The sequence below is a fragment of the Charadrius vociferus genome, unplaced genomic scaffold (assembly GCF_000708025.1).
Source record: "Charadrius vociferus isolate BGI_N301 unplaced genomic scaffold, ASM70802v2 scaffold385, whole genome shotgun sequence".
NCBI classification, from domain to species: domain Eukaryota; kingdom Metazoa; phylum Chordata; class Aves; order Charadriiformes; family Charadriidae; genus Charadrius; species Charadrius vociferus.
The window spans coordinates 3,345,241-3,369,816 of record NW_009648925.1 but is presented as its reverse complement, the minus strand read 5'-3'; the positions used below and the strand labels follow the sequence as shown (position 1 = coordinate 3,369,816).

Here is a 24,576-nt window from a genome sequence, read left to right as displayed (position 1 = left end):
AAATCAAGCCTGTGTGTACATGTTATTTCACAGTAAGGGTTAAACAACAAGTATGTCAGCCTGAAGTACCTTATGAAACACTGCCAAAAGACAAATCCATAGATGCAGATGGGCTGAGACACGAGGGAAAATTAAGCTGTGTTGCCACAGAGATGCAAAGACACTCCAGTTGATTCATTCCCCTGACCTCTTCCCCAAACCCACAACGAAGCTCTGAGATATCTCCCAAGGGAAGAGTGGAAGCCCCATTTCATGATTAATTTCAAATTGGACTGGACAGACCACTATGAGATGTACTGCAGGGCAGAGATGTGTGTTAGCAAGGGAATAGCCAAGCTGCCCCAAAAGGTCTTTTGTATCTAATTCTGAGGACACAAGAGATTTGTTTCAAGAGAACCCACAAATGAATTAGGGGAGTGGATACATTCGATACCCTTGACTGTAAGCTGCCTGTATTCTAGCAGTAACAGGTCTTTGTATAGCAAAAACCCATCAAAGTTGGTGATGAATCTTACTTTTTGAACAAATACAATTCACTTGAGTCCTATAAGGTATACAGAGGTGTGCAAGCAGGTAGGTACCTTTGGGAAAGGCAGGAAGAGGACCCGCTTTGGAGGTATCAAGGGACAGTGTGTTTTGTGGATCAATTTTTACCTTTCACTTCTGAAACCCACCTTACGGCTACCTACCTGTTGGCAGTGGCTTTGCTGACAAACACACCACATTTTGACCTTACAAAGTGAGTCAATCTGAAGCCTGTGTGTTGCATCTGCATTCAACATGTGTCTTCAATGATGGGTGCAAAAAAACTATGCAGACTCTCTGCGTACTGTGTAATTTTAATCCTCAGAGCATAGAACACGGGATATACTGATGTCTGCAGAGAAGTCCATCGGGGTATTGGGGAAGAAATACTCCCCTGAGCTCTCTTTCAAACCTTTAAAAACCCTGCCCTCTACCATCAGCCTATTCTTGCTTGGATTAGTCAAGAAGTAAGAGGCCCACAAATCCCATCCTACAAGAACAATTTGCATGGTAATTCTGCTCAGCAACTTCATTTTTTATTTCCCTCTTACCTGCTGCTGGTTTTCCCTTTGAGAATGCAGCCTGGCTTGTATGCATTCCCTGGTCTCCTGGAAAGCCTGTCTTTGGGACACCTCTGCTGGGTAATGGGTACACACGCCTACAATGTTTGTACAGGAGAAGATGAGAACATTGGAGACCAGCTGCAACAAAAGAAAAAAAAGAAAAAAAGAGAAAAATACTTGGTTACACTTTGGAAACCTGCCATCAGTAACAAAGCACCACCCAGAACCCCCTTCCACGACTCCTTAATCCAAGTCATGCTTAAGCCTCAAGCTCTCAATTCCAGCGTATTTTACCTCTCTAGTCTTTAAAATAGAAAACTTCCTTATATGGCCTCAAATATATGTTCTTAACACTGTGCATTACTTCACTGGTAAAAAATACAATTCCACTGGTAATTTTGTAATCTTGCTTTTGGTAATCCAGTATCTTGGAACTACTGTGACAAAAATCTATCTAAAAATGCATCATTGCTCTGTCAGCTAAGAGTCAGCTAGACTCACGCAGCCAGATCTGACAGAGGAACACAAATATTTCCATGTTTGTGTACCTACATATCTGGCTTGAAAACACATCAAAGATACATTAAACCATTATTTTGAAATAGTGCTTAAAATATTGAAGGGAAAATGTTGGTATTCACAAGGTTTAAGAGCAACTGAAGTATTCTTTTTAGTCTAGTTCCAACACGAAATTTTATGTTACTAGATAAAAAAAAAATACATTTTTTTTACATTTCTGTGAACATGACTACAGAAAGAGTTGTTAAGTCTGAAGCATATTTGGACTGGACAAGCACAAAGTAAAAGCTACATCGCTCTTTTGCTTCCATGTGGTTTGTGTTTTGTAAGGAAGCAGTCATAACTTTTGCTGAAAACTAGTGTTGCAATCTTTTATTTCCCAACTAATTTTTAATAAAAAGGAAAAAAAAAATCCATGCTTATTGGTGACATTTGGTTCATACAAAATGTTCAAAACTGCTTCTGATGGTATCATGTAAACATTTCCCTTGACAGAGGTCAGACACAGTATAACTTTTTGAGAGTTGCACAAGCTGCAGTGCATCTCCTTTTGAGGACAGACTTATTTGAAACACCTCTCATCTTTTCTAAGGGGAAAGACTGTCAGACCTGCAAGACTCTTAAAAATAAGGATCTTTGATCTATTCCGTAATGACTCCAAATATACCCTTTGCCTTTATTACTTTTTTACTGCAGAGTAAAAGTAATTTCCAGACCAGCCCATTCCCTGAAAATACGGGGCCAGGCTCTGAAGGGCAGGAGGGGTGGAAGACACCCGTCAAGCCCCGAGCTCACAGAGGGTGCTCAGGATCCCCCAAACCAATTTGGTCACTGTGCAGGAGAGAGGAGCCGCCCCTGTGTCAAACGTAGACCCACATTTTACAGAGTAACAACCTCTCCAAGAAACCCCACTGGGATTACGCAAACTCTTAGACTACATCCATGTGCTAATGACAGCAACAATTAATTACCAATTCTGCCTTGAAACAGGATTTAGCCAGAAAAACCTCATCTTTCAGCTCAAAACAAGCAATACCTTAAGCTACGATCACATGAGGGATCTCTGTGGAGGGCTGCCAGTAGATGGCAACACTCCAACTTCTCACACTCCTGCATCAAAGTGCTGCATTTTGGGCTATGGCCCCACAGTGAATTCTCACCCTTACGTATCATACTACAATACAATAACCTGCAGACTATAGATACCCACTGTTGATTATCATCAATGCCAGCTACATGTATTTGCAGATAACTGGTTTCCAAGGAGGAAACTATTCTCATCCCCTATAGATTGCTGCCTCCATCCAAAGAGTTCACATTTCGAACAGAGACAGGGCTATCGAAGGTGCAGGTCATACACATGACCATCAAATAAGCCCTGGCTTGATCCTGCCAGATTCAAGATGCTCCATCTCTCCCCAGATCTGATCAGATACCAGCCAACTTCCACCCAGATCCTGCCCAACAACCCTAACCCAGTGTTGCATCCAATAGGTGTTTGATGGTATTTTTTGCTGATAATGATAATTTTTAAGGATGAAAAATCCCCTCATAGTATAAAAAAACCACTAGTGTTTATTATAATGAAGAAACATCTTAAAAAGAGAGCAGAAATAGAGTTTTCCTAGGAGTTACTCTGATTCCTGCTCCCCGGCTGCACTGACTGCAACTCACAGGCTGTGAACACCACTTCTACAAGTTCAATATGGTTACAATAGGCCCAAAGGGGTTAACACTAAATAGCATCTTTTGCATGGCTGGATTACAGCAAGACTCCCAAATCCTTTCTATTGGAGCCATTCAGCTGCGTGGTAAGTGGAAAATTTTTCAGGGCACATAAAAGAGCATAAGCATGCATCATATATCACAGAGGATTTTAAGGAAATACGCAGTTTTATTTTTAAATCCAGGGAATCTGAGACTTCATTTCACTTACAGTCAATAGCGCAAACCCAAAACAAACTCCCCAAAACGGTGACTCAAGTCTTCCACAAAGAACAGGAGACAACATGTGGTTTAGATGGTAGGCAATGTATCAGGAGTTAACCGAGCAGGGAAAAGGAACACCTCAGTCCTGAAAACAAGATGGTTTGGGGTATATCTCAGTGCCAAAAAAAAGTGTCCCCAGTGGGCCTACCCATAAAGATACCATTGTCGCGATGATGCCTTAAATAATCAAGCTGTAAAGTTCAAGGCACGTGATTCATACTATGCATCAAGACCAACATTGTCAAAGGGGAGTACAAAAAACATGATCAGACTTGACATTATTGATAACGTTTGTGGAATGCAAAGCAATTTAACTTTTCAGCACTCACTGAAATCATTTTAGACAAACCCAAGGGACTTCACAGACTGATTTACAAGACAGACTCAGATGACCATGCTTCATCAAGTAGGAATAAAAACTATATTGCAACGTAATTTTTAAGTAGCAGGGGACAGACATCTGTATTTATTCTGCTAAGTAGAAGCTCATTTAATTCACAGTATGGCATCTTTGCAACACCCTGAAACACAAGGGGAGAAATTACAGTGTAATGTTGAAAGTATCAAAGATCTGCAGAGATTTAAACCTCAGCTCCTACTATGTGCCTATTTGCAGCAACACTTGTTATGTGAGCACGAGCATTTTGTTCAATATCTGTTCGCAATCATTTTCTTCACAGGTGTTTTAAAATATATGAAAGAAAAACAAAGAAAAGAAGAATGCTTTCTAATCTCATTAATTTTTTCACAGTTCTCTGTCTTAATAAAATAAATTTATATCCTGTGTGCCAAATGGTCCTACTTGCTTATCAGCTTTCTTGCCATTTTGCTATGGTAACCAGCTTCAGTCCCAGGAGGAAAGATAGATATGTAGATATTAAAAAACTGATTCCCTAAGCTTCATGGCCTGAAAAGTAAAAACATATTATGGCAACTATTTCAGACAATCTGTGCTTGAAGAGCTGTTCAGGGCAATGGGAAAATATAGTTGCCTATTTTGTAGTTGATTTCCTTCCCCTGCCTAGCTAGAGATTTAGACTAAGAAGATTCCTACCCTTTTGATTTTGGAAACTAATAGTTTATAAAAGACTATTTCACTTACATATAACTCCTAGATAAGCTATTAAACCTTCTTGCAGTATTGCCATATTTGAGTATTTCATAAACTAATAACATTTACTCTTAAAGTATCTCTATGTGGCAGAGAAATGCTATTATCCTGATGTTATGGAAGCAGAGTTCTTTGCAGGTAATTCAGTACTGAAGAAAAAGCTCTGTACTATGAGGGGTTTTCAGAAACCACCGTGCCTTCTTAGTGCCACTGAAACAATAGATCACTCAATCTCAAACAAAACAGACCAGACAGTTTCAAGTCACTTTGATTTCATCGCACAAACAGAGCACAGCAATGCTTTTGTTGAATCTCTTGCAGGAAACGGTTTTCAATATTTTTTCCCTTGGTGACTAAAGGAAAAAGAGAGATGGAAACAGTTTAGTTCCACGTGTTCTAGGAGTTACGAAAACCTGGTATTACAAAATCAAAATCGAAAGCTAAATTTGGCCTGACACTATTGTTACAAAATTGATGTTTTGGACATTTCAGGCCAGGCTGAGGAAGAACCGGGATGGCTCAGTGACCGGAGGAGAGGTTCCAGAACACCACAAACAGAAAAAGTATCAGCTTGCATCAATATTGCCATACTTCTCCCCACTGTGTTTCTATTTGATTATTCTTCAAACACCAGATGCTATTCAATATGTAATTAAGAGACAACAACATGCTTAAGAGGGAAAGTGCGGAGATAAATTTTGTTAGTTCCCTACCTCTGCCAGAGCAAACAAGGCTGGCTACTGACACGAGAAGGTGGGCCATATTCCTCGGAATATGACCGTTTATTATAAAAATCACAGCTTCTGTTTTTTTGCCAAGTTACTCTGTTTTGGTCCACTTCTTTTGCAGAGGCTCAGAGTTATTTCTATTCTGAGATCATCGCACCGGGCTATTCCCTGTTAGTTTCCAACAACACTAAGCGGTATTTTGTTCTGCTATTTATTTTTCATTTAAAACAAAATACTGTTTTGACATTTTCATAAAGTCCTATTTTGAAAACAACTACATTTTAAGCTTTTACTGTGGGGCGGTAAAACTGTCACAAGGAGAAGGAAAGCACATACATGGCGATTAAAAAGTTATGCAAAACAATCTAGAGCAAACAACAAACTACGTATTCCTTCTTTCCATCGTGTGACACTGCTCTGCCGTGGCTTTCAAGCTCTCATGATACTCATCCAGTAGCAAAATTTTTCTTATATTGATTATCAGTGCAACAGCTAGGTTAAAAGCAGAAAACAACTAAGTTTCTAAGACTACATTTCATAGTGGTTGTACACTGAATTGACAAATCGGTCCAAGCATTAATTGCAGGGCAGACACTGAAATTATCTTTACTTTTGAGAGTTCCTTTTTTTAACCATGAAAAAATGTTATAAAATCTTTAATACTTACCTGAAACAATGTAAGAACAAAAATATGATGGACTACAAAAGCTCTCACTATGCAAGATATTTCTACAGCACCTATGCATGCAATCCTGAATTGGAAGCATGGATAAATTTGAAAGATAAAAAGCACAAACATTGTAAAAAAAAGTTGTTAAAAGGTATAGCTGGTGCTGTTTTTTAACTGCTTTCCCTGAACAGCAATTAACCCTCTATTGCCTCTTTATATACTACTATGTAATAAAGAAATTGGAGTAGCTACAGAGCCAAAGGCATAATGAAAATTAAAACGAAAGACAACATCAGCTGGCTCCAAGACGAAATTACTCATGTATTTGTGCTATATATACAACAACATCTTTCATTTCCCAGAGCAACAACTAGCAGAGTACTAAGATAGTGAAAACTTGTGGATTATGCTAGAAAGATAATCAAGCAGTTAAAGTCATATGCACTTCTCCCATTGTCTGGCTAGTAAAGAACTGGATAAGTACTAGTGAAGAAATTAGGAGGAGTTTTTTTATTTTACATGTGACAAGTACTTTTACTGAGTCCTTGAAATAACTGCAACAACAAAAGATTGCATCAATACACCAGAGCGTAAGAACAAATTTTCTGAAGTTGCTATATGGTGCATTCCTTCTCTTGTTCTGCTGCCTCTGAGCAGCAATCAGTTACTTGGATCTCAAGCAGAACAGAAAACTATGCAGCCACTGGCTTCCAAAGACTTCTCTAAGTGCACTTTATGCATGTGAGTAGTGCTACTGAAGCCAGCTCTGAAAATTTAAATGCTTCCCTAAGTAATAGCATAACTTAACAATCCTTAAGTAAGAGAATTTATTAGACAGAGATGCTCTAAATATGCAGCAAATCTCTTCAGTTGACTTTGAGAACAAAAAAATTCTTTGCAGAAATACTTCTGAAACTTTTTTGCATGTTCCTTCTATTTGGGAAACCGACAAGGAACAAATGCTGTCTACTTTAATCTTTCAACTAGATTCTCTATTCAGCATAAAGTTACTTGCTGAGAGTGAAGCAGTGGTATTTTGGCTGAAAATGCTAAAAGAACCCTTATGCCACTTGTGGATGTCTCTGTTCAAGAATTGCAGTCAGTAAAACCATTACACTGCAGCTATCCATTCCACGTATTTCAGTGACCATCTCACCTTTGCAGCCCCAGTGTATATTGATCTCTTTGATGCAATGCTCTTTTCTCCCAGGGGAAAGCCTAACAAGTATTTTGCCCCACATAAATTATTTTTTTCTCTAGAATGAAATATTATTATCTAATTTACCTTTTAAATACATAGTTGCAGGTAGAGACATAATACACTACACACCCCATCCAGAGCAAAAAATTAAGATTTTTATATTTTTCATTTTTTTCCAGTTGTTTCAGGAGACATCAAAATGTTTGATGCTGCTTTCTTAATTTTAATGCCTCACACCTTGTTCTATACAACATTTTAATTCATTTAATGATTGCTGCAATTGCAAACCTTCTATACATTCTTTCCCACTGATATTATTATTGTCATACAGAATACAGTATTTATGATTTGGGTTTTTCAATAATGAAAACCTTTAAATCCCAATTTTATTAAAGAACAAAACATTACCAATACACATGTATTTTCAGTAAGCATCTCAAGAGGAAACATTCCTACATCAAACTGATAATTCTACTTCCTCATCACTGTTATAATAATTTTTCTGCTGGGATTTCAGTGAGGTCCTATTTTCTTTGGTTACTGAGCGATAAGGTTAAGAAGAGGAGAATATACTGTCCTCACCAAATCTTGGCATAACACCAGCTAAAAGAAGTATTTCTGCCAAAATTTTCCTGGAACTCTAACACGATCCCTGCAGAGCATCCTTCGCATGGTGGCATAGCCTGGTGGGGAGGAAGCGCTGCCCCTTGCTAGCAATAAAATAGTTGGGAAGGAGATTCCTGGGTCACATTGTCCATCCTCACTGAAACTCCGTGGCAGTGAAGTTTCTGTGCATCTTCACACTTAACATACTTTATGAGCTACGAATCAGCACTGGTTTTCATGCAAGGATCCTTGGTGGTGAACCGATGAAGCAAGCTGCGGCTAAGCGGTTGAGACAGCTGCCACTTGAGGGGAAACATCCAGCGGCCCTTGGATGAAAGAGTGAAACCCTGAAACAACTTAGGGGAGGGCTTCTTCCACTGAAACAGGGACTTTTCCCCTTTCCCTTCCCCTGTTAACAATTCAACCCCTGCTTTATGATTTAAATTATCACCTCTTAACTCTTTGCAACCAGGCTATCTCCTTCAACTCCAATGGCTTCTTATCTTAGAAGATGGCACACCAGCCAGATGCCTCTCCCCATTGTGTACATAGCACCATAGAGACCTGAGCACAAACTGCAAGTTTGGCCAGTTTCTAATCTGCTGTGGCAGCCTCCAGAAGGAACAACATGCTAGAAACGGAGGGCTGGGATTGCCACAGCTCTTACGAGCAACCCCGCACAGCAGGTTAGTTGGGGCGTGTTTAACACTGCAGCTCGCTTAACCTGACCCTAGTGAAAATGCATGTGTATCACGAGTGAATTCATCCCCCTGGAAGTGTGTTTATTTCTGATCCGTAGAGGTATCTATGTGTCAAAGACTTCTTACTGAAATAAAAGCTCTTCAAATGGGACTTCAAACATTAGGTACATCTCTGTGAGGTCACGAAAGTGGATGAAAGCTTCTAGTCTTTCTGTGCATGACTCACAGTAAACATCTTCACACACACAAGGTATATCAAGACAATTTTGACAACTGCACAAAATTTGCCCAGACGCATGATAGATTAGGCAATTTAGACAATGACTTTAGTCAAGAAAATTAAGCAAAGCTCTGCTGTTCCAGCAAAATCAGTTGTTCTGCAAATGGTTGTAAGCACATTCGAGTTTGGGTTGTCTGCAAGCCAGTCCCACCTGCCCGTGTGCTCCCAAGGCGGGAGGAGCTGTTCAGAGAAGAAGATGTGATAGGCCTTAATTTAAAAGGTGTTAATAGAACACATTTTAACTGAATAGAAGTTGGATTAAGAAGTCTGGTAGAAAACATTGTAATTGAATAGAAATTGGATTAAGGAATCTGGTTATGCTTTCGAGATTCTCCACAATGCCTCTGAAGCTAAAGGAAGCTGTAATCAACGAGGAGAAAGGTCGTGATTAATCTTTTATATCCTATTTCCTTCCCTACCTGGTGGAAGGGATGTGAGGGAAGGAAGCTAATGGCTTAGGTTTTCTATCAGGCCCTCTTAAAATTAGTCCACTGCACTGAAACACAAATGAAACTCCATTTAATATATACTAACTAACTCAACAAGCAAGTACATATGCTGATTTGACCCATGATGGTAACAAGATTTCATTTACTTTGCTTTTCTGCATTTTTTTGTTTGGAGCAGGTTGTGTCTGGCAGCCAGTGTTCACCTATATGATCTCAGCAGAAGAGACCTTTGCAGCCCATCCTGCAGGATCCCAGTTCTTCACAGTTACCTCCACGGCTGCTGCTACCTGTCCTCTCCATCCTCTCGGCAAGGGGTGCTCTGCCTTCCCCAACAACCTCCACGCTGCCAGCAAACACACTTCACAGAGAAGTACATTCGCAAGATCTGTGGTTGCTTTCAACGGCTATGAGAAAAAAAATATCCATACTAAATAAGCAAAATCACAAAGATCAACATCCGTCTACTTCCCCCTTATCACAGTGCACCCTGGTCAGTCCTCAGTGTTTCTGAGACTGTTTCTGGGAGCTCTGGACTCAGATACAGGCAGTGCATCACCCCTTATCTTCCATAGTCATTTAAGCACAGGCATCACCTCCAGGTCACTGGGAAAACAAAAATATTTATCTAGTTACATGAAAGTCTTATTTATCTGGGAAAAATGAACGTTCTCCAATTGCTCAGCAGGCACAAATGAGTGCCCTAAATATGGTCTGTAAGATATAAAAACGGTTATTTCCCAAGCATGTAGAATGTGTGTTTTTGGGAGGTGGGGAGTTAGGTTAGTTTTGTTTTCTTGTGTGGGAAGAACTGTAAAATTGGAGAAAGAATGGAATACAGATGGATTTTTTGTTTTTTATTTAAAGACGACCTCCTTCCTTCTTCTTCTGTTGCTGGATTTCAAATCAAGTCGGAGCAGCTTGCCCACAAGCTATGTTCCTTCCTACTAACATCCCTATCCCAACAACTATTTTTAATAAACAAAACTTACTAAGCACCATCAGCAAAGTTTGAACTCCTGAACTGAAGCAGTGGCTTGTACCAGATGAGGTGAAGGAGCAGCATTCATAGTAGACAGCAAAGATTGTGCACAGCCACCACTAATATACAAGTCAATCTATAAGGGATCTGACTGGGTCACAATTGAATACTCTCCTTTAAAAGCTGACATGCGGTTTTGCCAGCTATTACAGCAGACTAAACTTACTTCTGAATGAGACATGTTGCATAGCAGTCCGAGATTCGTTACCATATCTTATGGTGTGAGTGTTCAAGCAGTTGAGCATACTGATCTCTAAACAGATTTGATTTCAACAACACAAAAAATATCAGCAGGCAAATTCCCACCCAAATTTTAACTAAGCACAACAGACAGCTTGAAGGCTCGTTCCTCGGCCTTCAGCTTTGTCATACTGAATTTCAAAGGTCTACAGTAATACCATAAAGATTTTATAGAGAAGCTCTAAAAGACTCTTCAGCATTGTTTATAAAGACAAGTGGAAGACAACCTAATGACAATGGTTACGACCAGCTCTGTTTATAAGACAAATTACACACCACAATTTAGTCTGCCTTTATTTCATTATACACAACCACTCTTCCCTCTTCCTTTGGAGCTGCTCTACTTCACTCTTCACGTGTCTTTCATTCCGCCTTCTTTATACACTAACTTGTTATTATCCACCCTGGACTTTCTTCTCAGCTCCCTAGTCCTGTCTTTCCCACAAATGCACACACAAACACATGGCCTCGTGATTCTAGGATCAAACCCAATGAATAATTTTAAATTAGCCAAAATGAACCACATTCTTTTCCGATAGCTCTAACAATTTGGTTACTCTGCTACTATATGAGCTTTTCACAGCGTAAGTTACTGGGCACAGTTTTAACTGCTTTGCAGTATCTGAAGGAAACATATCAAGATATACTTTCGAGGCATATGTGTTGAAAACATTCTCCAAGTCCCATAGCACAAGACCGCATCATTAATTTCTGTAAGCAGGAAGCTGGATTCTTGAATCAAGATATGCTATAGCCGAAGGTTGTTTTTGCTAGGATCTTAAACCTGCTTTTTCTCGCTAACAAATGTATAAGACAAATATACTGAATATATTGGTATTATGATAGTGTAAAAATTCAAATGTTTAACAGAAATAAAGAAATCAGCCTCACTTCACTGGAGATGCAGTTTGGAAGAGTCTTTGAATTCTGACAATTGAAATAAACTGGGTCTGCTGAGAATTGGGCAGGATATGAAGAAAATGAATCCAAATTTCTGTAGCTAGTGGAAAATTTTGAGTCTGTAATTGAGCATGTACTTTTATTCTCCCAAAGATTGTTAGCAGAGATTATGCAGCTGAATAGGTTTTCTGAGGTGAACTTAAAATAGACCTAATATCATACTAACCTCCCCAAGAGGATACTGTACACCACAGAATAGGACTTTGAAAAAACAGTGAATTACGAATTATTTAAAGTAACCTAATCTGAGAAAGACAGACATAAAAAAATAGGGAGTACTTATTTTCAGAATTTTTTGTAATATGAAAACAAGACAGCAAAGGACCTAAGAGACCTCATAGACTATGTAGTTCATTCCCCACTTGCCTCTTAAAAAATTGTCATATCCAAAACTTGATACAACAATTCTGTTGAAGTTTAAAGGGCACTGAATCGCAGTACTTGCTTTTGTTACACTAGATACGGTATTTCTCAGAGACACTTACTTTTTCTGGAGTGGACAATATTGATCATAAACAAATCAGCTTGCAATCTACTTTCCCTGCCCTGTTACGTCACTGCTTAAACATTTAGTCATGGCATTAGATTTTTCATTTCTAAGAATACAGTACCTGTGCACTTGGCCTTGCCTAGTAAGCCTTTCCCAAATCAGCACTTGTATTATGTGGAGATTTATTAGTATACTTCAAAACAAAATGAGTTTCTGAAAAATACTTAAAAAATGTAAGATAACTGGATAAATAATTGCTTAAAGAGGAAAAACATAGCTGAGAGAGGTTTTGCTATCTACTGGAAACCAGGCGCAGTTATTGTCTTTATGTCTGGAAAATGAGAGCCACATAAAAACAAATAAAGAATTTATTAACAGATAATAATAAAAAAAAATGGTACAAAGTGGTGTAAAATCTTTCAGTATGTGATCAGTTCCATGACTGTGGTTTGAAATGATAGATTGGTTCTTTGCCATGCCACTGTAATGTGATAGCATTTGTGGGTCTAAATCCAATAGCGAGCTCCTAAGCGGCTTTTGATAGGATAAAGATATTGGATCCAGTTCTCTACTCTTATCAGTTTAACTCTATCAATGTAAGATAGATTGAACTAGAGAAAATGATTAATTATATCTCTAAGATCTTATCTCATCAAACACTTCTTAGTGCTTTATGATAATCCGTCATAAGCAAATATGAGATATCCCTTCAAAGGCAAAGCAGGTGGTCCTTGACAGACCGCAGTGATAACTGATATCTGGTGCACAGATAGGCCCAAACGCTCTAATACGCATCCTGCTGCAGAGCTGGTAAAATAACAGTAAACAGAAGAAAAAGTGAAAGGATGGTGAAAGTCATAATTCCAGATATGCAATGCAAAGCCAGGAGAATACAGAAACAGAACAGACTGGAACAAAAGACTTAGATGGTTCTTTTCTGCTATTGACTTCCTTCATTCATTAAGGTCTCCAAGACAGTCTTTAACCAATTGCTCTTCTAAGAACATCAAATACCTTTCCTAAACAAAGAGTAGAAAAGTTTCTCAAAATGGTTCCATCAGAAGTTCCAGAAAATATTCATGTAACTCTAAAAGACAAACCGCAAAATACACCAATTCAGATGTATCTTGTCTGCTCATGAATAAAAAGCCTCCAAACCCTATTCCTTTTTAAGAAACTATTTCAGAAATTTGTAGCAGAAATCAACTGATCAACTGTTTCAACAATCTGATGCTAAACTATCGGGACTATGGCAGGGATTACACAGGCACCACAGACAGTACCAACCGCAGCGAAGTTTGTCTAATACTTTTGTTATTACCAGAACCTGAGCAGAAATTTCTCATGTGGTTATCTATCAGTTTGTTTGTTGTGTTCATGTCTAACTGAAAAGTTCACAATGCCTATGTACTTTTGGCAAACACACCAAAAAAAAAAAAAAAAAAGGAGGGGGTAAGAAGAAGGGAGAGTGTGGTGGAACCTCCAAAGAGGCAGAAATCCAAACCAAATGGGACAGAAGAGGGAAACGGAGATGGAGAAGCAGAGATCAGAACAGAGGGCCAGGGCTAGTAAGTTATGGACAGAGAAGCACAAACATTTGCACTTTTTATTCAATTATTTCACATTTCCTTCTTATAGAACCTGAAACCAAGCTACTATTTTTTTCCCCACTGTTTTTAATACCTCAAAAATAACTTCTGCTCAGTAACAAACTACGTGTATGGTTCCTTCACCTGGCAGGTCTGCAAAGAACCAAATGGTCTCTGTTGTTACACCTTGCTGGCAGAGAATATAAGTATTAAATACTGTGTTTGTCCTGGGACTACCTTAAACAAGGCAAGTGAATTGAGGCTGCAGAAGCCATCTAAATGCTGAATACTGTTCATTGGCTCACAGGGAAGTTTTTATCAGCTTCAAACAAGGCTCAGTAATCAATGTGTCACATTTCCTAGCATGAGTGCCCAACTTCACAGATTCAAGTTGCCCTTAAAATGTCACTTTTACAGTGTAATATTGCCATATCTGATTATCAGAACTGAAGAGATCAGGAAGAACTATCTTACAAATGGCTGTTTAATTAGCTCAGAGCAAGCTGTGTGCCTTTCAAAGAGAAACTAGGTGGAAAATCAGCACCAAGTGTTATTGGACTTTCAATATGTATTTGATACAAGTGAATACCCAGGACTTGGACTCCATGGAGCATACTTACCTTCCCCACCATCTCCTTCCACTACAGATGGGTTAGATGGATAGCATCTAATCATGATTTTATCCAACTATGCACACATCAGGTCTAAACAAGAGGAATTAAAATGCTAGAAGTTATCTATCCACAAGAATTAAGGAAGTGAATTAGAGACTGAAAATAACAGAAACAGGAAAATAATGTTGGGTGACTTCCCATATCTGTCTTTAATTCAAGGAACGTGAGCAGGGTGATTTCTTGGGGGATGGGAAGGGTAGAATAAGAAAGACCTATAGAGTACATTGTCTTAAGTCCACCATCCTATATATTATCATAAAAGCTGCTGGAAGCAGAAGTCAATGTAGCTGACACTGAATAATAAAGCAACTTGATTGATCATGAAGTGCCTTTTTGCAAGCATTCCTTCTCAGCTCTGCTCCTGCTTCTGTTTGAGTGCCTAACATCAGCTCCAGCATCAAAGGAACAAAAGATGCACCTGGCAATAACAGCTTCCACTTTAGGGAGAAAAAGGTCGGCGCTTGGTCTGAATGCAGGTGGAAAATGTGCTCAAGTACACCGATTCCTAAAGTGTTTGGAAGCAGTCAAAGATCCCCAACACCGAAAATTGTCTTATTAGCAGCAGGTGCAATTCCCTCAGGGGAGGTGAATAACCCTATGCCATGGCATCTCATTTTTTCCCCAGCCCTGCAGAACTGCCTCGCTCCAACTACAGTTAAATTTCACCCAGCAGGTGTTCAATCAAGCCCCGTTTTATCTACTCCGTCTGTAACAGCTGTATCAAACAGACAACACACATTTCTTCATGCTATCTTATGATTAAAAAGACAGGTAGTCTACATCTCTGCTCATCTCAGTATGTAAGGTTTCTATTTCTGTACTCCAGTGTTCCTTGACATAACTTACACAATAAACCATCACCAGCAAGCACTAGGCAATTAAATACCTTTGGTCGCTCTAAACTATTTCCAGTTTCACCATGCCCAATTTCTGCATACTTGATAGAGGATGCAACACAGGAAGGCACAGCAAGATGGACAATATGTGAACTTACCCTACTCATGAGAAAGGTTTTAGGCAAGCAGACAGTGGTCCCAGACTACTACCTTTACCTCTGTCCTTAATACATACCACGGGCACATCCATAATATTTTTTGACACCCTCACTTGGAACCTGCTCAACATGCAGAGATCACCACTGATCAAGGAACTAATGCTGCTTCTACACTGTGCTGTGGCTTGAAGCAAGGCTGGTCTGAGGGGATCCCAAGGGTGCAAGGCATTGCCAGAGCTCCTCTGTTGCAACTTCCTTTCCCTAGAAGAGGCCCTTCAAAGAATTTACGGGAAAGTTCTTTCTCCTCCTCCAAGGAAGAAGCTTGAGTTCTCCAACTCCAAGCTTGAATCCTTGCAACTGCTTACCTAAGAGAGGCTGGATGCCCTTCCTCCCACCGAGAGCAGGTCTGACTTGCAGAACCCCCCTGCTGAGCCAAGAGCAGCCTTTTTCCAGCTCATGAATTACATCCTAAGGCCCCACCAGCTTTTGAGAAAGACCAAATTCTGCTGTTGTTATATCTGCTTAACTCATGCAAGGACAGCAAGGGTATGTAGCTAGTTAGACGTTGACTCCTACTGTTCTTATTTGAGACACTGGTCAGGACCACAAGACTACTATGTCAGGTCTTCTCAAAACAGGGCAAAAGAACCTCCACCATTTAGTTGCTTATAATTACCAGACGTTATTGCCAGTATATGCTATCATTTTCCCCACAGTATGATTGCTATATGGGTCTTCAGAGAAACAACAAATATTTGATTAATTGTCCCTCTACCTTTTACCTCATGCAGTCAAGCACTTTGTGGTAAGACTCATAAAATATTGACACCATCACAAGTGCTTTATTCACACGGAACAGCATTTATTTAATTACTGAAGCTATCTCCACTATTTTATAAAACAATCACGGGGTTTTTTATCTTTTAAAGAAACTATTGTTTCTGAAAATAACTTTTTTCATATATTCCCCCTTCCACCACAGCCTGCTCTGATTTGTAGGCCCCAACTACACTGTTTTCTGCCCACCTGAGCCTAATTGGAGGTATTGATTGATAACCAGCTGAATATGAGCCAGCAGTATGCCCAGGTGGTCAAGAAGGCCAAGAGCATCCTGGCTTGCATTAGAGATAGTGTGGCCAGCAGGGTTGGGGAAGTGATTGTCCCCCTGTACTCGGCACTCCAATACTGCGTTCAGTTTTGGGCCCCTCAGTACAAAAAAGACATTGACACTCTGGAGTGTGTCTAGAGAAGGGCAACGGAGCTGGTGAGGGGTCTGGAGCACAAGTCTGATGAGGAGCGGCTGAGGGAACTGGGGGCGTTCAGCCTGGAGGAAAGGAGGCTGAGGGGAAACCTTATCGCTCTCTACAACTACCTGAAAGGAGGTTGTAGTGAAGTAGGGGTCGGTCTCTTCTCCCAAGTAACAAGTAACAGGACAAGAGGAAACAGCCTCAAGTTGTGCCAGGGGAGGTTTCGATTGGATACTAGGAAAAATTTCTTCAGCGAAAGGGTTACCAAGCATTGGAACAGGCTGCCCAGGGAAGTGGTAGAATCACCATCCCGGGAAGTATTTAAAAGATGTGTAGATGCAATGCTGAGGGACATGGTTTAGTGGTAACTTGGCAGTGCTAGGTTAACCGTTGGACTTGATCTTAAACGTGTCTTCCAACCAAAATGATTCTATGATTCTAATTCTAGTCCTTCTCAATTTGGCAAGGCATACAGAAAACGGAGTTATAGTCCAGACCTCTAGGATTACGATTCAGCCAGGATTTTAGCACTTCTAGGAGACCTTCTATTCACCAGGTATCATTAGACCAGGTCCACTTCCATTTTCATTTTTGTCAATCAGTCCTTCCCTTCTGTCATCTGGCTATTACCTCCTTTTCTCACTGTGTGTGTTACAGAACCCATTTTTAATTGCCCTTCAACATCTGATTTAATAATCATTTTGTGCATTTTCAAGGTATCCACATCGGAAACATTCTCTAGATCCTATGCTGCAGGATTCAGTCACTAATCCCTTTAAGCAGCATTAAGTGATAGAAAGTCAAATGCAAATTCAACCAAGAGATAAAAAAGATGGCTTTTTTCTCCTGCCCCAGAGGGAAATCAATTTTTGGCATTTGTGCCCCCCACTCAAAGATTTTCAGGTGTATAGCTGTCACCAGTTCATTAAGATGCTTTGATAATGTGGTTTTAGGAGCTGTATAAAAAGTTTGATTTTTAAAAGCAGTTTAAGTAAATGAGCTGCTCCTACAGTAAAGCATAGTCTTTGGGCACCCAAAATCAAATGTAATTCATGTACTTTTTCAAATTTCAGAAAATCTTAGTTCTTGTTCCACTGCATGTTCTGGCCTAGCAATTATATCCTGAGTTTCGATGGAGACAGACACTGACAAGTATTAGCAAACACAGTGAGGGTCACTGTTCAGAAGTGGAGAGGCTGTTGATTTTATTTCCCACTGGAATCTACTGGGAATAAATGAACTACAGGATTCCAGAAGAACAGCTTGTTCTCCAGGCTTCGCTCTGTTCAAACAGGAAAAACATAAGTTATTAAAATACATACACAGAGCAGAAGGACTGAAAACAGGCTGTGAGGTCTTTTGCTCTCAAAATCACAAGCACAAATCCTGACTAGCACTGGTCAAAGCAACTGCCTTTATTCTTCTTACTGCTTTACTGCTTTTTAGTATTATCCTTATTATTCGCAGTGGCATGTCAGTATTGCTGTCCATACTGCTTCCCTCATCATACAGTCAGAGACTGCCCATATCACAGACGCTTCCATTCAAACCAAGCCTTCCTAGTGGCTCCAGCAAGAAAGCTAATGACTGAATAAACAAAAAGTGGCAGTCCACTTCAAATGGGCTCAGTCTTTCAAGCCAGCACGCAAACCACCATGTTATCACTACCTCTGCTGGACAAGAAAAACTCCGATCCTGATATTTAGAGAAAGATACTTCAAGAATTCCTTCATTAGACCAATCCATCACTGGAATAACCCCCACAATATTCCTCCAAAATCCCATTAATTTGGTATTGACTCTTAAGCATGGAGGCTAATGTTTCTTTTGCTATCCTAGATGCAACATGTAAGTAGAGGAGGAGGGAGAAGCCTTGATCTTAGGCAGTCTTCTTGGTACTTGGCTATACTATCTCTCCCCTACCTCCAAACTCTAGATTTAGTTTCTGATTTTAGCTGTAGGAAGGATAGAGTTAATTTTGTATCATCAGAAACTGCACTAACAAGTGTTATATGATTTCCTACTTGATCATTAACCTGTCAAATTCAGCACAATAAACCCTTCACCAGTTTAAGGAAATACAAAAGACTTGTCACGGAGAGAATTTTAAGACACGACAATCATGTATAAATTAAAAAAAAAAAAAAAAAAAGATTTTCCACCTTCACACAGTAAAAGCAACTCCTTTTGCAAGAAGTCTTTTTCTTTTTAAAAATTTCTTGAAACTTTCTGAGCTTTCAGTCTTGCAAAGAACTCATCTGAATCAGAGAGTCACCCAAAGTGACACTTTAATGCTTTTCAGGAACCAGGCAATGGTCTGGTATGCATTAAGTTTATGATCTATATTTCCCTGTAGTCTATCACAACCTAATAAAACTATGTCAACAAACGTTAAGGAGGAAGAACTAACACAGTACTTTTCCAGCCACATTATGCCAGTTCTCAAATGCTAAACTTCTACTACCAGTATATCTGCAGAGCCTGCAGAGGCGGTGCATTGAGTATATTGCAACCTAAGCTGTAAGCAAGTTACTGCTGGCTGATTTTCTAATACACTGTTCAGATGCAAGAGATAATTCCAGCATCTCCACAAGCAGTAGGAGGACAGTATTGCAGGCGCAGTTTGCACTCCTGAGTTTGGCAACACCTGCACTATCAGATGAAGAGCCTTTTATAATCAGTACCAAGTTAATGAACTTCTCCAAAGTGTAGAGAGCCACAGAACAGAGATCCTTAAGAGGTCGCACACTGACAAATGAGGGCTATAATTTTGTGGGAGGAATTTCAGTGTAACTGTTTTTTTACCTCACTCAGTTGTTTCTTCTGGTGGCTAGCTCCACTAGCTACTGCTGTCCCAGAAAGAGGGCCAGGAGGCCAGCCAGGGGTTTCATGCTTCAGGTCTACATGACCACTCATCCAAGCCAGGCAATCAGTGCCTGTTCAACATAATCCGCATAGTCTTTTACCAATATCCTCTGCTGCCACAGGATTTAGCACAGCAATCACGCTGAATCACCTGATAGGAACCGTGAGGTTTGGGACCCCGCTGCAGCAATGATATTTTCAGTAGCCTAAACACTGTATGTCTTTCTCAAGAGAAAGACATGCCACAACAACAAGGGCAGTCCTCAGGACTTAAGAAGAGAGGATCTTCAAGGCTCTCTCAGAAGGCTTCCTCTTCTCATTCTGAATAACCGATAAACTAAGCCCTTTGGGTACTCATGGAAAGAAGGGCTTCTGGCTATGGACTGGGTATCCCCACTAAGCACATCTTTGTACAGCCAACAATTTCACTAGTGAAGTGAGCAGACAATACTTACGGTGGCCTTGCCTGATAGCGATGGACGAGACTGTCCTTTCTCATTCACTCACTTCTTCGCTTGTAGCCCTGCTTGATCTATTTGTAGCAGCAATATGTTAATGTTATCTGACAGCTACTATTAAAGTGTCACAAGCATGTGTATGCAATAACGCAGATGCTGCAGGGAGTCCACTGCAGGCCACTATCTTCCCAGGCACAGAAAGCAAGGGGAGGGAGGGGAAATACCTTGCAAAACAGAAATGTTCTACTACTCCCTACCGCTCTTATTCAGAGGGAAAACTGACAGGGGAAAAAAGCTAAAGAGGCCATACACATGCAGAAGGCATGGCAATGTTCAGAGAAAATGAACACCGCTAACTTTCCTACCTGTGTCCTGGTAATTAAAAAACCCAGCAAAATCAAAACTAAACCCAACCACGCGAAGGGCACCATCCCATTCAAGTACCCAGTACAAGAAGTTGAGCAAACTGATGGTGGTGCTATATTAAGTAGATGGGTGACACAGGCTGTTTAAATTTTAGGAGGCATAAGAAAAATCTTTTCTTTTTAAGCTTGCTTCTCTTTCTTTACAGCAGTATACGAGTGTGACGATAAAATGGCGTAAGTTTGGTTGATGACATTTCCTGCCTCCATGACCCCTCAAGTACTTACAGATGTATTCTTATGCCACCCTTGAAAATGAGAGATGTTACCCTCATGTCTCATATATACAGAGCAAGCAAAGTATTTGTCCAAGGTCACAGAAGAAACCTAAGGCAAAGCCAGGATTTGCATACGGATTTCTCAAGCACCAAATTGCCCAATTCTTTAACAAAAGTATTGGGAAGTTTCTTCTCTATCTCAACCTCTTCAAGAACAGCTATACAGGAAGAACCAAGCAAAATATTCTTGCAATGTCCCTTGAAGTCAGTAATGTTAAAAGACAATGAATTTGCCTTAACCATATAATCTCCACTTTATGAACTCTGAAAAGGGAAAGCGATTCCAGGTCAATAACTCATAAAGGGTTGGAACACTTGACAGCTGTAAAAATCTCAGATAAGGCGAAATAAAGCTGTTTTGATCCAAAGAACCACAACTTCATAAAAAGAACCACAGAATTATTTCTATTCTGCATGAGACAGAGCTTTCATCAGCAACTGTGAGGAGGATGTGTAGGAACCTCACTGGCCACTTTTCATGGTCTCAATGAAAACATAAAGCAGTTTGTCCTCAGTATCCAAAGCACTATGGATCAAAATGTTTACTATTATATTCGCAAAAAGCAAATGCACAAGGCAACTCAGTATAATTTTGTGAGTGTTTCAAAGAACACTGAAATTAGCCTCCAGAAGGACAGTCTGATCTGGGATGTTTGTAAGCTTACCTGCCACCTAAGCACAAGTCCTGGTAATGAAATCATGTGCCCTCTTTCCCTACTTTAAAAAGTTCTCACTGTAGATACTTTCTATCACTGCTTTCTATCACACACGTAAACAAATAAATAAAATTTAGCCTATCTTCTTGTTGCTTGAGTCAGTTGATTTGGCCTGCTAATTACAACATGTAGCAACACTGATAATCAGGCAGGGAGTACAAAACAAGGCCAAAAAAAAAGCGCTGCTCAGTATTTATGGGTGCCTGTGCCACCAGTTTGATACAGTTTGCTAAAGATTCCACCACACAGGGTCTACCGAGTATATGGCTGGAAAGACGGCTCCATTTTCGCCTGTCAGAGTACTCTTAAACACCTCCTAACATGACACAGGCAAAGCAGAAGTTTTGCACGACAGTTAGGACAAACCAGGAGGCTGATTCAAAACATTTACCCAGGAGACTTGTACCTGTGTCAGCAGCGGTTCCTGCAGAAACACAGCAGGGCAGGGAACTAAATCCTCCTGCAAAAACCTGCCGCGTAGTGCACTTTGCTTAGCCACTGCCACCGCTGTCCAAGCACCTTTATTGTACTTGGCACCGTCGGCAGGAAGCCTGATGCTCCCAGGATCAATGGGGAAACAAGCTGTAACCTATTAACTGCATAATCTATCTTCTCTCCTTCCAAAACCAACATGGTTAAAAAAAAGTACAGGTCAGATTTGCACAAGTATTTAGGCCAGATGTGCAGATAAGCAGCTAAACTATTCAGACATACATTAAATCACATTAACTGCCTATCTGCACCTTTTAAAATTGAGCTTCTTTCCCTTTATCAGATTCATAGTAATTTAATAGGAGCTGATTAGAAATTAAGGTCTCCAGGGCCAACACATAAAGTTTACTTCAGTTCACTCCAAGCCACAAAGCCAGCCACAAACTACTTGTTGCTGTGTAAGCAGAGACCCAGTGCACGCAAAGAGATGCCAGGCGAGTAAACCGGGGAGGTCGGGAGACTCGTGTCATGGGGGACACAAATCGTGAGTGCTGAGCTCCGCAGAGAAACAGAAGATGAGGCTGATGATGGCTACGTTAGCGTGCTGCAGCCCGCTACATGTCAAGCTGTGCCTTGGCTTCGAGTCCCCCTAAGGGGAGAAAAGTGTACTAAAAACAAAGGCCAAATAAAACATGCTTTAATTCTCAGTCATTAAAACCCCAGCTGCAAATATAACTGAAGCATGTTTCTTTTTAAAGAAACAACACAACACTTTCTCCCTCCAGCCCTGTTGACTTCAAAGGCTTCAAAAGTAACTCAATGCCACAACTAGAGGCAAAGCTGCCATTAAGTGCCGGCTCCTGTAGTCACAGAGATTTTGAGGTCCCAAATTCTGTTTTGATTCTTTACCTTCAAATGAATTAAAACAATAAAAAGAAATAAGAGAAATAAGATGGGATGCCATAACCAACATGACTGTCTGAATGCCCTCATGTATGACCAGAGCTGCGGGGTGAGTAAGTGCACAGGGCTCATGGTTGCAAGACATGATCTTGCAAATACTTCGATACACTCCAGTGAAGACTATCTCTCCCCACCACCACATGGCTCATCAGAAATGATTTCTTATGTCCCTGTCCCCTATTTTATTACAGTTTGTGCTATCAGGCGTGATCAAGTTCAGCACTCGCAGAAAACAAGTCTGAAACCCCTTTTAAAGTGAATTGTCCAACGTGTGTATGTCACAACCCACTGAGTTTAAGTCAGCAGAGCTTTAATCTACAGCTTTGCACAACAACTTCAACAGAAACTGAGTGTCTGCATCCGCATCATACACACAGACTTGGGAACTCCCTGAATTCAGCTGCAGACACAGGATGGCTTGCCCCAATGCCTAACTTAGCCTCACGAAAACCTTCCCTTGACCTGGAGCCACAGGCCAGGGTCCAGGTGAGCTGGTAACTTTAGGGCAACTAAAGGCAAAGGAGGACAAGGCACCCATCACATGGTGCCATGTTGTTTTTGCCAGTCCTTCCACCTTTGAAGATCAACCAAAGCGCAAGTCCCTGCGTTGTCAGTACTGCACCCAGCCTAAGCACTACTGGCACGTCCACGCGCTCAACTACAGAAAACGAAGAGTTAGAGTGAAGAGGGATGAAAGGAAAAAACAACACCAAAAAAGGGACTGAGCCCTGTGGCTACCATGTACTTGGACGAAAGATTGATTCCTTGCTTATGCTGATGATGTTCTGGTACAGACTGCACACGAACAAGGCATTCCTGAGCTTTTAATTTATTACGGTGTTCCCAACAAGCACAAACATAAAAGTTACTTTTCACACTTTCTTGTTGCTGTATACTTAGAAAAAATGCACCACATTGAACCTCCTTGGCCACTGCTGGGTCTGCAGAGAGAAGAATCAATCCACACAACAGCCCCTCCTTCCTTTCCAATTCTCCATCAAACAGCTGGGAACGTGGGGAGAGGAAAGAAACTGAGGAATAAATGGCTGAGCTGACTCGTGCCTTCAAGGTGTCCATTTAAAACGACCAAGTAACTATTCTTTAGGTCAAACCAGACCAAATACAAGTCTGCATATATCTTGCATAAATGCAGATGCTAATCACAAAAGCTTAACTTCAAAAGAAACACACTCAAGAACGCTTCCCGATCCTGCCAGTGCAATATCCAGGCATCTTGCAATCTTTCAGTTATGCTAATAGGGATAGTAGAGGACTGAGAGGGAGAGTCTTGAGTGACAAGGCTGTACTCCAGCCACACTTGCACGTGCATCTACACCATTCTCTGGACAAAAGCTGATGGAATAAATTGGAGCAGTTAAGTGAGAACAAAAATAATAAAGATTTTTTTTTTTTTTTAAAGCACATAATGACAGCACAGAAGACTTCAGCCCAGTCTGCACCTCTGCAACAGACCTACTATGCAACCTACAGCTGGTCACTTAATATCATCATGTGCCAGAGTTTGGTTGTGGATTATTTTCATTCCATATCCCTTCTCATATTTAATCAGGCCGCTCAGAGAACAGTTTACAGTTTGTTACTATGCAGCTTCACAGCATCTAGCACAATGCGGCTCCAGTCTTGGTCCTAGTGAGAATAGCTTAATAACAATTTATTACAAACAACATGGCCCGTCAGCGGCAGCACGGAAAGGCTGGTGGAAGGCACAGCATACACAGCGCAATTACTCTTCATGATTTAACCCTGCACTCCTTTCCCTCCGGCAAAGGTTATCTTAGTGCCTTCAGTGGGAGTTTGGTCAGAGTAAACCCTTAATTTCTAAGAAAATAAATCAATGCACTTGCAG

At 40.5% G+C, this 24,576-nt stretch overlaps 1 protein-coding gene across 1 annotated transcript in view; it reads right to left on the bottom strand.

Moving 5' to 3' along the window:
- ADCY5 (adenylate cyclase 5) overlaps positions 1-24,576 on the bottom strand; it is a 228,350-nt gene that overhangs the window by 90,111 nt on the left and 113,663 nt on the right. Inside the window, 1 exon segment of the mRNA XM_009887317.1 lies at positions 1,077-1,226. Within this exon segment, the coding sequence (XP_009885619.1) occupies positions 1,077-1,226 (150 nt within the window).